The sequence below is a fragment of the Jaculus jaculus genome, chromosome 12 (genome assembly GCF_020740685.1).
Source record: "Jaculus jaculus isolate mJacJac1 chromosome 12, mJacJac1.mat.Y.cur, whole genome shotgun sequence".
NCBI classification, from domain to species: domain Eukaryota; kingdom Metazoa; phylum Chordata; class Mammalia; order Rodentia; family Dipodidae; genus Jaculus; species Jaculus jaculus.
In genome coordinates this window covers 71,667,607-71,682,434 of record NC_059113.1, presented here as the reverse complement: position 1 = coordinate 71,682,434, position 14,828 = coordinate 71,667,607, and the positions used below count along the sequence as shown (strand labels likewise).

Here is a 14,828-nt window from a genome sequence, read left to right as displayed (position 1 = left end):
GCTTGGTTAGGTTCTGAGCAATTTTGGAGATCTCTTGGGCTTTGGAAGTCATCACTAGCTCTTGTACCATCATGAGCTTCATTGGATCATGCTGTAGTATTGTCTTGGTAGCTAAATATCTATGCAATTCTTTCAATGATTTCTAATATGTTATTGACTAATTTTCTGACACATTAGTAAGGAAGTTACATATGCCTACATTCAAGCTCAAAATAATCTTTTTAACAGAAAGAAGAAAATAAGAACATGTTCACAGACCCTAACGGTTTATTTTTTTAAATTTTGTATTTATTATAGATAAGAATCTAAATCTATGGAAGATCCAATTACTTGCACAAAGACACTCATTAGGTATAAATGGTTGGTTGAAGATTTGAACTTCTGCCTTTATGACTTTAACTTTTCCCATCAAACCACCATATAAAGTAAAACTGAACTGAAGAAATGCAGACAATAAATGCCATAGCTGACTGCTAAAGACAAAATGAAATCTTGTTCATGGTACATATTTATTTATTTATTTATTTTTGTGGTTTTTGAGACTAGTCCAAGCTGACCAGGAACTCACTCTGTAGCTTCAGGGTAGCCTTGAACTCATAGTGATCCTCCTACCTCAGTCTCCCAAGTGCTAGGATTAAAGGCATGTATCAACATGCTGGATATAGTGTTGTTTTTGAGTTGCACAGTTCAAAACAATTTAATAAAAGTGTTCATTTATTTTCTGACTTGAGAGTTTAAAGCATCAGTTTCCAATTATTTAAGCAAACAGGTCATTGTTAACCAAGACTGAAGCTCCTATGTTGTGCTTATTTTGCTAATATAGCTCCCATGGTTTCTTTCAGCCCTTGTTGTCTCCCTGAGACCTACTGCTGTTGTAAGATCAATGCCAGGTGAACGCAATCATTTAGCAATTGAGAGATTAAACTCTGAAACACAGTTTACTTTGACATGACACCAATAGCACTTAATTCATAAAATTTCATAACCTTCCTAAGCCTTTGTTCTTAGTTTCTGGAGGACACATATATAATCCTTTCCTTTGCCATAGTTATCAATGAAATTGTTTTACAAAAAGAGTTGGCATAGAAATTGACACTCAGTAAGTACCTAAAAATCTAGCTTTACACACACTAGTGGATAAACTTAGTATATATTTATAAAATAATAGTCTATACAGTATATAAGATTATACCTATGTAGATTATAAATGGGTAAAAAGACTGAAAACATGAATAAGTAGGTAAAGAATCTTAGTTTCAAGTTTGCATCCTCAATAAAGAAAAGATAAATAAAAGAGCCAACACAAAACAAGCATTCAAAAAAGTGCTAGGAAATTGTCAAGAAATGCTTAGATGATACAGAATACCTTTGACTAGAATAATTAGAAGAAAGCCTTTAGGGCTGGAGAGATGGCTTAGTGGCTAAGATACTTGCTGACAAAGCCTAAAGATTCAGGTTTGATTCTCCAGGAACCATGTAAACAAGTTTCACAAAGTGACACAAGCATGAAGGGTTCCACATGTACACAAGGTGATGTGTGTGTCTTGAGTTCAATTGCAGTGACTGGAGGCCCTGGTGTGCCAATTCTTTCTCTCCCTCTCAGTCTTGCTATCATACTTTCATTTTCTCACATAAAAAAGGTCAGTTTATTGGGAAAGCCTCAAGAAAATTTAGAAAACAAGAAAGACTCTACAGAAAAGGCTTAGATTAAGACATGTTTTAAAAGGAATACCTATTTTGTAATATTGTTTTCAAAGGAAGAAAATTAGATATTGTCCAGGCCAATGTTTGGCAAAGCTTTCTTCAAAGGTTCCAGTAGGAACTATTTTTAGCATAAGAGACCACAGTTTTGTTTTGTAATATGCAGCCTGCTGCAGGCTAGTTAGGTGCAGACAGCCACAGGCCATGCCTGATGGGCACACCTGATGGGCATGACTGAGCTCCAAGAAATCTTCACAGCCGCAGGCAATGCCAGGTTGATGTGGGGGTGGCAGGTGCCTCACCCTAGCTATGCCATAGCGAAATATGATCTGAGCCATAAGGCTTGGGAAAGCCCTGATTCTTTCAGGAGCAGAGAGCTATCCAGTGTGAATGAAATTTGGGCTATACACCGGAGATTTAGCAGGATAAATATGGGAAGACATTTGGGGCTATTTATGGAGTGGCTGGAATGGGGAACCAGAAGTTAGAGATGGATTGTGAAGAAGCAGCTAAAGCCAAGACTTTCAATACTCAAGTTGGTGCATGTTATGGCCACAGCCCTTTTGTTCCCCAGCTCAGGCTCAGATTCCTCCAAATTACTGTCTACAACACAGAGTGGAACCATCCTAAGTATAAACTAGATGTATTGTGTCATGACCCTACTCAAAATACTTCTACTATTTCTCCCATTAAATAAAGAAAGAGCATTTTCATTTCCTCATCTGGTTTTCAAAGTCCATTCACAAATATTCCAATGTTTTTTTTTCCTATTGCCAGATTGTCAGACACCTCATTGTTATGGGTCTTTACATATCCTTCATTTGCCCATGGTCCTTATTAGTCTTCATAAAAATGATCAACGACTTGATGCTTTATTGGTTTTCTCAAGCATCATTGATTATACTGTACTAAACAGCAGTGTTCACCTCATGCTCACCTCATGAGATACATTGTGATCTGGAGAACCTAGATTGCCTACACTTGTACTATTGGACAATGGGGTTCCCACACAGGAAGTGTTATACATATCTATCCAATATAGTCTAATATATAGAAATGTGAATAAGAGAAGTAAGAAGGTATTTACTGTAGTAGTTCAGGCATTATGTCATTATTGCCTGAGCCTCAATCTTGGCAAGATGAATCACAGAAAAGCGTGAGTGCCAGGGGCAGCAGAAAAGAGAAACATGAAACTTGTTCTTAGATGGGATGTGAGGGAATAGCATAACTCTAGGCCACCAAGTGGGAAAGTGCTGAGTGGCTTGTCCGAATTGCTTTGTAGGGAGGAGACGAAGATGGTAAATGAAGTGTGGTCAAAGGCATACCATTAGTAGAGAGAGCTAGCATTCACATAATCCCTGAGGAGAATGACTGGCAGTGCAAGCATTGTTAAAAAAAAAAAAAAAAAAAATCAAAGACAAAGCAATACAAAGACAAAACAAAACAAAACAATTCACAGGGCTTCATACGGTTCAGTAGGTTGTTTTTTTTTTTTGTTTGTTTGTTTATTTGTTTGTTTGAGGTAAGGTTTCACTGTAGCTCAGGCTGACCTAAAATTCACTATGTAGTCTCAAAGTGGCCTTGAACTCATGGTGATCCTCCTACCTCTGCCTCCCAAATTCTGGGATTAAAGTTATTTGTCTCTTGACAGAGCTTTGTTTTGGTTTGGATTGGTTTGTTTTAAGTTAAGCAATGTATCAAATGTCAACGTGAAAAATTTTCAGAAGTAAATGGCTGAGAAAAAAAAAATGAAACCAATAAGCCTTCTTTTCAAGATTATTTTTTTAGAGTTATGCATGGTGGCATATACCTATACACCAGCAATCCCAGGACTCAGGAGTTTGACACAGGGGGCTGTTAGAAACAAAGTTACTTTTAGTACTAGAAAATATTAGAATATGTCATCCAATCATTTTTATTTACTTATGTATTTATTTATGCTTTGAGTGCTAAGGAGGAAACCTAGGGGCTCACACATGCTAGGGAAGTGTTATACCACTGAGCTAACAGCCAGGCCCTCAAAGTGTTTCATTGAAGTCTCAGCAGCTATTCAGCAGCTATACTATGCAGATATTATGCAAGGAAGAATATATTAGTACTACATTAGATATAAAGAATAAAATACAAGAAAACTAACATTAATCTAGTAATAGCTATGTCCTTAAAATTTTACAGTAACAATTTATAGCTATTAACAGAATCTATATGAATAATTTGACATGTCATAGGTCCAAAATATTTAATTTTTACAAAAAAATTAGTGGAAATTCTTTTTTTTACAAATTTTACTAATGCAAATACTAAATGATTAAAACATGAAAATAACTTTCCTAAGTCACAGTCATAGAGATTATGATAAGCAAAATAGCCTTTTTTTTGCAGGTAGGTACTTAGGAACATAGGCTCAAAAGACCATAGGTGCCAAGTTTCCCTGTTAAGACTAGAACACAACACCACTCTATACCTTAACCTGACTTATCAAGACAGCCATCTGAGCATCTTCTGTTTACTTTCCAACTCTTCTTCTATCCTGAAACTTTTTAGCAGGCCATAAGTGCTCTATAATCCTTTGTTCAAACAATCAGACAATAAGGAGGCTCAACACACATTGAAAGTATCCAATCTACCCCATTTGGTACCTAATTTACTTCTCCAAGGACTTAAAAATAAATCTGGGACTTCCGGTTAAGATGGCGGCGTAGGTACCACGCCAAAACAGCCTGGGGGGGGGAAGACCAAAAAAAACTCAGCAAAATACACACTTTTACTAAAAAGTGAGGTGTATAGGAAGTTGAGGCGGCAGCGGAGAAGTGGAAGAGTTATAGAGCATCCAGAGCCTGCACAGGCGGGAACAGCGGCTCCGGGGCGGCTCAGCTACCCGCCGCAACCACGGAGCGGCAGAAAACCGCCGGACTCTCGGCTCGAGCCGCAGGACAAGCCAGGTGCGGGATTTTCCCCTCACACCGCGCTCTCCGCAACTCGGGAAACGTGAGGGGAGAGCGGCAGCGAGCAACGGAGGGAGGAGCAGACCGCGAGGTAAAAGCACACGTGGAGAAACGATACAACCAGAACAGCCGCAGCTCCCTCCCCTCCCCTGCCGCCTGAACCCAGCTCCAGCGAACACAGCAGCGGCCCGGGACCCGGCCACGCCAACTTGGGCTGACAGCGGGACCCAAGCAGGAGCAGAATTCGGCAGCAACTTCAGCGGCTCCAGCACCGGTACCAGTGGCCCCAGCAGCAGCGGACCCAGGAGCGGCAGCGGTGACAGATTCCGCAGCAGCGGCTTCGGGGTGAGCAGCAGCGGTGGACATGGCAACGGCAGCTTCAGCAGAGGTGGGGGCTCCGGGGGTGGCACCTACAACAGCTGCAGAGGCGGCAGCAGCGGCTCAGTTTGCCCCGTAGGAAAAGCAAGTGCCCAGCTCCAGAAATCAGAACAGCAGCCCGACGACCCAGGCAGCAACTTGACTGAGACCACAATCACCCAAGGTAACTGGGATTGCACCAGGGAAGGGTCTCACTTGGTCACAAGCTGACTTGGATACCTCAACAGACCAGAAATCTAAACCTCTTTGTTGATAGAGGATCTGGTCATTATAATAACTACTCTTGCATACATACTCGGGGCTGTTTTTGATGGAATGGGTACAGTGTTTAGCTAAATTTTAGAATCTACCAGTATATTATTCCACTCAGCCTGCTTGAATACTCCTATAGCAGGGAAACTCAACCCCTAAGAACATCTTTGTAGATACTCTGAGAGTCTTAAGAGCCACACCTAATACCTTAAGGTCCTACCCTGAAAATATATTACATCAAATCAATTGATACAGCTAAGAATACACAGCTAGCTAGAAAATCCAAGCATTAACTTAATCCAAGATGCAAAAATATATACATTAGAACACAAGAAACACTAAAAAGCAAGACGATATAAATCCACCTAAAAGTATTAATGCATCAGAAATGTCCTCCAGTGAGAAAGAGTTAGAGGAAATGCCTGAGAAAGAGTTCAAAAGAATAATTATAAATATGTTCAAAGAGGTCAAAGAACACATGAAAACAATCAAAGAAGAAATCAAAGAGGAAATCAAAGAGGAAATCAAAGGAATCAAAGAAGAGGCAGGACACCAATTTAATGAAATAAAGAAGGCAATACAAGACATAAATAGAGAAATAGAAATAATAAAGAAAAACCAGTCAGAATTACTAGCAATGAAGAACACAGTTAATGAAATAAAAAACTCTGTAGAAAATCTCACCAGTAGGATGGATGAGGGAGAGGACAGAATATCTAAGCTAGAAGATCAGGTGGCAGACCTAATGCAGTCCAACAAAGAGAAAGACAAACTTATAGAAAAGTATGAGTGGGAATTTCAAGATATTCGGGACACTATGAAAAGATCCAATATAAGAATTCAGGGCATAGTAGAAGGAGAAGAACTCCACTCCAGAGGCATAGTAGGCATCTTCAACAAAATCATAGAGGAAAAATTTCCCCAAATTGGGAAAGAGGTGCCAATACAGATACAGGAAGCCTTTAGAACCCCAGCCAGACAAAACCCAGAAAGAAACTCTCCTCGCCACATTATACTCAAACTTCCAAACACACAAACCAAAGAAAAAATATTGAAAGCAGTTAGAGAGAAAAATCAAGTTACCTACAAAAGCAAGCCCATCAGGATTACAGCAGATTATTCAACACAAACTTTTAAAGCCAGAAGGGCCTGGAGTGATATATTCCAAGTTCTGAAAGATAACAACTGTCAACCAAGGTTACTTTATCCTGCAAAGTTATCCATCCAAATAGATGGAGAAATAAAGACATTCCATGACAAAAGCAGGTTAAAGGAATATCTGAAGACAAAACCAGCTCTACAGAAAATACTTGATAGAATCCTCCATGCTGAACAAAAGGAAAAGCACACATATAAGGAACCTAGAAAAAACCAGCCATACGCAAATACCAGTTAACAGAAGAGAGCACAGGTAGAACAAGTAACACACACACACACACACACAAATGGCAAACATAAATACACACCTTTCAATAATATCTCTTAATATCAACGGTCTCAATGCCCCAACGAAAAGACATAGATTTGCAGACTGGGTTAAAAAGCAGGATCCTACAATTTGTTGTCTTCAAGAAACTCACCTTTCTACAAAGGATAGACATTATCTTAGGGTGAAAGGTTGGAAGACGGTGTTTCAAGCATATGGGCCTAGAAAACAAGTAGGGGTTGCTATCCTAATATCAGACAGGGTGGACTTTAGTCCGAAGTTAGTAAAGAAGATAAGGAAGGTCACTTTATATTGATTAAGGGCACACTCCAACAGGAGGACATTACAATCCTAAACATATATGCACCTAACATGGGGGCTCCCAAATTCGTAAAACAAACACTATTAGAACTAAGGTCACAGATAACACCAAACACGGTGGTGGTGGGTGACTTTAACACCCCACTCTCATCAATTGACAGGTCATCCAGGGAAAGAATAAACAGAGAGGCATCTGGACTAAATGAGGTCATAGAAGATATGGACCTAACAGATATATACAGGACATTTCATCCAAAGGCTGCAGAATATACATTCTTTTCAGCAGCACATGGAAAATTCTCTAAAATAGACCATATATTAGGACACAAAGCAAATCTTACCAAATTCAGGAAAATTGAAGTAATTCCTTGCATTCTATCTGACCACAATGGAATTAAACTACAAATCAGTAGCAAGAAAGGCTATAGAGCATACACAAAATCATGGAAAGTAAACAATACACTACTAAATGATGAGTGGGTCAATGAAGAAATCAAAACGGAAATCAAAAAATTTATAGAGTCAAATGATAATGAGAACACAACATACCAAAATCTCTGGGACACAATGAAGGCAGTTCTAAGAGGTAAATTTATAGCCTTAAGTGCCTATATTAAGAAATTAGAAAGGTCGCAAGTAAACGACCTAATGCTTCGCCTTAAAGCCTTGGAAAAAGAAGAACAAGGCAAACCAAAAAGTAGTAGACGGGAAGAAATAATAAAGATTAGGGCAGAAATTAATGAAATAGAAACAAAAAGAACAATCCAAAGAATTAATGAAACAAAGAGTTGGTTCTTTCAAAGGATAAACAAGATTGATAAACCCTTAGCAAATCTGACCAAAAGAAAGAGAGAAGAGACACAAATTAATAAAATCAGAGATGAACAAGGTAACATCACAACAGATTCCAGAGAAATTCAAAAAATTATAGGGACATACTATAAAAGCATATACTCCACAAAGTATGAAAATCTGAAAGAAATGGATGATTTCCTTGATCTATATGACCTACCTAAATTAAATCAAAATGAGATTAATCACTTAAATAGACCTATAACAAACATGGAGATCCGAGCAGTTATCAATAATCTCACAACTAAAAAAAGCCCAGGCCCGGATGGATTCACTGCTGAATTTTACCAGACTTTTAAGGAAGAGCTAACACCATTGCTTCTTAAGCTTTTCCAGGAAATAGAAAAAGAAGGAATCCTACCAAACTCCTTCTATGAGGCCAGCATCACCCTGATACCAAAACCAGACAAAGATAGAACAAAAAAAGAAAATTACAGACCAATCTCCCTCATCAACATAGATGCAAAAATTCTCAACAAAATATTGGCAAACAGAATACAAGAGTATATCAAAAAGATCATTCACCCTGACCAAGTAGGCTTTATCCCAGAGATGCAGGGATGGTTCAACATACGCAAATCTATAAATGTAATACATTACATAAATGGGTTGAAGGACAAAAATCACATGATCATCTCATTAGATGCAGAGAAAGCATTTGACAAAATCCAACATCCCTTCATGATAAAAGTCCTACAGAGACTGGGAATAGAAGGAACATATCTCAATATAATAAAGGCTATTTATGACAAGCCTACAGCCAACATATTACTAAATGGGGAAAAACTGGAAGCTTTTCCACTAAAATCAGGAACAAGACAAGGGTGTCCACTGTCTCCACTTCTATTTAATATAGTTTTGGAAGTCTTAGCCATAGCAATAAGGCAAGAGACACACATAAAAGGGATACAAATTGGAAAGGAAGAAATCAAGTTATCATTATTTGCAGATGACATGATTCTATACATAAAGGATCCTAAAGACTCTACTAGCAAGCTGTTAGAGCTAATCAAAACCTACAGCAATGTAGCAGGATACAAAATAAATACACAGAAATCAGTAGCCTTCATATATGCTAACAACAAACACACAGAGGATGAAATCAGAGAATCACTCCCATTCACAATTGCATCAAAAAAAATAAAATACCTTGGAATAAACCTAACTAAGGAAGTAAAGAATCTATACAATGAGAACTTTAAGACACTCAAGTGAGAAATTGCAGAAGACACTAGAAAGTGGAGAAACATCCCGTGTTCCTGGCTTGGAAGAATCAATATCGTGAAAATGGCAATCTTACCTAAAGCAATCTACACATTTAATGCAATCCCTATCAAAATTCCAAAGGCTTTCTTCATGGAAATAGAAAAAACAATCCAAAAATTCATTTGGAATCATAAAAAACCTCGAATATCTAAAATAATAATGAGCAACAAAAAAGAGGCTGGTGGTATCACCATACCTGATTTTAACCTATACTACAGAGCCATAGTAACAAAAACAGCATGGTACTGGCACAAAAACAGACATGTAGATCAGTGGAACAGAATAGAGGACCCAGATGTAAGTCCAAGTAGCTATAGCCACCTGATATTCGATAAAAATGCCAAAAATACTCATTGGAGAAGAGACAGCCTCTTCAGCAAATGGTGTTTTGAAAACTGGATAAATATCTGCAGAAGGATGAAAATAGATTCTTCTCTCTCGCCATGCACAAGAATTAAGTCCAAATGGATTAAAGACCTTAACATCAGACCGGAAACTTTGAAACTGCTAGAGGAAAAAGTAGGGGAAACCCTCCAACATATTGGTCTTGGCAAAGACTTTCTGAATACAACCCCAATTGCTCAGGCAATAAAACCACAGATTAACCACTGGGACCTAATGAAATTACAAAGATTTTGCACCGCAAAGGACACAGTGAATAAAGCAAAGAGGCAACCTACAGAATGGGAAAAAATCTTCGCCAGCTATATATCTGATAGAGGATTAATATCTAGGATATACAAAGAACTCAAAAAGTTAACTAATAAGGAATCAAACAGGCCAATCAAAAAATGGGCTAAGGAGCTAAATAGAGAGTTCTCAAAGGAAGAAATACGAATGGCATATAAGCACCTAAAAAAATGTTCTACCTCACTAGTCATCAGGGAAATGCAGATTAAAACTACATTGAGATTCCATCTCACTCCTGTCAGATTGGCCACCATCATGAAAACAAATGATCATAAATGTTGGCGGGGATGTGGAAAAAAAGGAACCCTTCTGCACTGCTGGTGGGAATGCAATCTGGTCCAGCCATTGTGGAAAACAGTGTGGAGGTTCCTAAAGCAGCTAGAGATTGATCTACCATATGACCCAGCTATAGCACTCCTAGGCATATATCCAAAGGACTCATCTCATTTCCTTAGAAGTACATGCTCAACCATGTTTATTGCTGCTCAATTTATAATAGCTGGGAAATGGAACCAGCCTAGATGTCCCTCAACAGATGAGTGGATAATGAAGATGTGGTACATTTATACAATGGAGTTCTACTCAGCGGTAAAGAAAAATGAAGTTATGAAATTTGCAGAAAAATGGATGGACCTGGAAAGTATTATACTAAGTCAGGTAACCCAGGCCCAGAAAGCCAAGCGCCACATCTTCTCCCTCATATGGGGATCCTAGCTACAGATGACTGGGCTTCTGTGTGAGAATGAAAATACTTAGTAGCAGAGGCCAGTAAGTTGAAAAGGAGACATAAAGGGTGGAGAAAGGAAGGGAGGAGGATACTTAATAGGTTGATATTGTATATATGTAATTACAATGATTGTAATGGGGAGGTAATATGATTGAGAATGGAATTTCAAACGGGAAAGTGTGGGGGTGGGGAGGGAGGGAATTACCATGGGATATATTTTATAATCATGGAATATGTTAATAAAAATTTAAAAAAAATAAAAAAATAAATAAATCTGATACAAGTGACTAGGCAGATATCCACTTGGAACCCCTGCCAACTCAGGAGATTTTCTGTTTTATTCTCACTGGATTTTCTAATGAACCCTGGCTTAACTTGCTCTCCTGCTGTGTCTGCACTTGTCATTCTTCATGATTCACAAAAAACAAACTAGAGAGCCATTGACTTGGGCAGTTTTAGTCGGCATTGAATGTCCAGCACTCTTAAACTGAGCTATCTGACAAAGACTCCATCACTCTCAAAGCCCACAATGATGATAGGCAAATAAAATATCCTAGCTTAATACTTGGTGTTGCAATCAGGTTCTTATTGCTGGCAGAAAACACCTGACCAAGAGCATCTTGTTGGGGGAGGGAGGTTTATTTTGGCTTACAGACTCAAGATGAATGTCAATGGTTGAAGGGGATAACGATGGCATGAACAGAGGGTGGGTATCACCTTCTTACTAACATCAGGTTGACAACAGCCACAGGAGAGTGTGCCAAACACTGGCAAGGGAGAAATGGCTACAATACCCATAAGCCTACCCCCAGAAATACACTGCCAGCAGGGGGCTTTGATTTCCAAATTGCCTTCAGCTGGGGACCTAGCATTCAGAACATCTAAGTTTTGGGGGACACCTGAATCAAGCCACCACACTCAGTATTCTATTCTCTTTCAGTGTAGGACAGGTAGAGGATGAGGGTTTTCCTAGCCTCGTGAGTTCATATCCTGGTAGAAGTTCAGTTATCCCTTCTAAACAGGAACCTCCACAGCAATGGAACTATGGTTGTGAAGAGAAATCTCCAAAACCTGAATTATTTGACTGTTAATTCCACTGCCCTCATGCGAGCTGGCACCAGTTTCTGAAAAAAGTCACTTGCAATGCTTATTGTGCTTTTATTCCTATTTCTGACAATCCCCTTTGAAGTGACTTGTGACTATTCCTTCAAAATCTGTGTTTTAAGTACTAAAGAACTCTCAGCTTCTCATCCTTTACTTGCTCTCCTTCAGAAGTATTTTCATGCTCGTCCCTGGCTTTGAATATCTTCTAAACACTGATAAGTCTACAAAGCCAGCACTAAGCCCAAGCCATTCACGTATCTACAAGTTTCCCACTGACAGTTCTATTGAGTGACTTACCGTCACTTCAAGCAATACTAAAACAATAAACTCCCAATACATGCCAAAACTGGTTATCCTAAAGTCTCCTATAGCTCTCCTGCCTGGTTTCAAAATAAAAACCAGTAAATACCTTGGAAGGGTCTGTCTTGGCCCTGGCTTCTTATGTTACTAATCATTGCTTCTTGCCTGGCATAAGGTAGGCAGTCTTTCTTATCACACATTTCTACTGCCATCCTGTTCTGCCTCTTCTCAGGACCAGAAATATGGACACAAGTTACCATGGGCCTAGGATTATGACACCTTACGCCAAAACAAAAGCTTCCTCCATCAAAATTGTTTTTCATTTTTTTAGATATTTGTCACAGTGATAAAACAAACAAACAAACAAACAGAAAAACCCTGACTGACACAGGTACCATTTATAAATCTCACATCTACTGCCTCTCTCTCTCTCTCCCCCCCTCCTTTTTTTTTTTTTTTTTTTTTTTTTGATGCAGGGTGTCATGTAGCCAAAACTGGCCTCAAACTTGGTATGTAGTGAATGACATTGAAATTTAATCTTCCTTCCCCCATCTCCTAATTACTGGGATTCCGGGTCAGCTTGCACCACAATTCCCTGCATCTCCTTGTTAGTGTCAATTACATTGTCCTGTTTGTGTTTCAAGGCAATAATGATATGAAATAACTGTATTTACTTGTATTTAGTTGTCAGTCATACAGAGAATGAAGGTTATATTCATTTCTGAAACTCAGTGTTTATTAAATGTAAAGTGCCTCTGGGACTTCCTACTCTAACTCTGTTCCTGCCAGGAGGAAGAGACTAATTTGTGTCAGCCTCCCAATACAATGTTGCTAATAGAAAATTACTAACAAATCACAAAATCATCACTAATCAAATTTCATCATACACTATATGTATGCTATCCTCACACCTCTTCAAATTCTCTCTTCTGAGCCATTACTTCATTCTCTGTGTAACCCATATTGTCTACACAAGACACCTTCAAAAGTATATCTCTGAGACTATCTCTAGAAAGTTGGGAATACTTTTATTATTAGTTTAGGGTGAACATGGATGAAGAGAACAACATAGAGTGATCAAGTACTACAACCCATTTCCCTGTCTCCCTAAGCAAGTAAGCACACTGCCAACCTCTATATCAAAAGGACTTAAATTAAAATGAATCTTTACACTTAGAAAGCATAAATATTTATTTTGGAGCTAGTGTTGGGTTAAAAATTAGCCAGCATGGCTGGAGAGATGGCTTAGTGGTTAAGCACTTGCCTGTGAAGCCTAAGGACCCCGGTTCGAGGCTTGATTCCCCAGGACCTATGTTAGCCAACAAGGGGCACACGCTACTGGAGTTTGTTGGCAGTGGCTGGAGGCCCTGGTGCACCCATTCTTTCCCTCTCTCTCTCTCCCTATTTCTCTCTCTGTCTATTGTTCTCAAAAAAATAAATAAAAATTTTAAAAAATTAGCCAACAGTGGGGCTGCAGAGATTGCATTTGCCTGCAAAGCCTGATAACCCTAACTCTATTCTGCCCATGTAAAGCCAGATATACAAAGTGCCACATGCATTGGGAGTTTGTTTGCAGTGGGTAGAGGCCCTGGCAACCCTATTCTCTTTATCTGTCACTCTCTGCTAGCAAATATATAAATATTTTAAAATAGCGAACTTTCTTTAACATTTCTCACATTAAAACACCATATGCATGTCTTTTCATGATGAATCGGGGCTAAACATTGCTATTTCAACCAACAGAGGATTATGGAAGTGATATTGTGACACTCCTGTGCCTGACCTTGACCACCACTAACTGCTTTTATTAATTTTCTTTAATACCGTAGTCACCCTGTAAAAAGGCAATGGCTCTGCTAAATAACATGTAAAGTCTGTGCCTACACAAGGAGAGAGGGGGTACTGAGCTGCAGCTAAGTTCTAGCATCCTGGCTAAGCACCTACATGTGAGGCCATATCCATCCCTCTGGACCACCTAGTCCCCAGATAAATACTACTGAGTGATGACAGCCAACAACGCAAAACAGAACTTTCCACTGTCATACTGATCAGTAGGAAATTCTTAACTGAGACCAATGGAAACCATCACTACAGATGTCTCCATAATAACACTTATAAAAATTAAAATAATTAATATACCAAGTGAAAGTTTAGAAAAAGCAAAGTGATAGCATTTCAATTCTCATTTCAAGGCTGGATGCCCATTTGTCAATATGTATCAGGAGAGGACTAAGTGCCCAAATGGAATTTCCTCTGAAATTAAACATCACATTCAATTAGGTCAAAGACCAATGGTGAATGAGAAAACAATGAAAGTGTACAAAGTCAAACATGCAGACCTTATAACTGCATTTGTTGATGTGTCAGCATCTGAGGCATTCACTAACAAAACATCTGTTCCAGTGGGGGCATCTTCAGGAATCTCTGTGAAATGCTTTTTACTGGAAAAAGTGGGGACATTGTCATTGACATCATCTACTATGACACTGATTGTCCCAGTTCCAGTCAAGGGAGGGGATCCTGGAAAGAAAAAAAAAAATCATGGTTACTGATTATAAATGACTCAAACAACATGCTTGGCAATAACTCACTGTAGACAAAACTATGGGAGAAAATTTACAAAACATGAAAATGAAATTTTTAAACATGTGAGATAAGTGATCATTTTTTAATATTGTTACAAGAAAATATTTTCATTGATAACCTAAAATTTTAACTCTACCTTAGTGATTCTGCACAAAACCCTGCCATTGCATTTCAGAAGTACTGATTCATTAATGTGAAAAACAATAACACCCCAACAAGAGACTCTGAGGTAAATTCTCTAAAACTATGTTAAAGTAGCACAGAAGATATTTGGAGTAGC

General features: G+C 38.7%; 1 protein-coding gene across 1 annotated transcript in view; it reads right to left on the bottom strand.

Moving 5' to 3' along the window:
• Fat4 (FAT atypical cadherin 4) overlaps positions 1–14,828 on the bottom strand; it is a 184,065-nt gene that overhangs the window by 43,777 nt on the left and 125,460 nt on the right. The window contains exon 8 of the mRNA XM_045131880.1: positions 14,302–14,482. Coding sequence (XP_044987815.1) covers positions 14,302–14,482 — 181 coding nt within the window. The remainder of the gene's footprint in view (positions 1–14,301; positions 14,483–14,828) is intronic.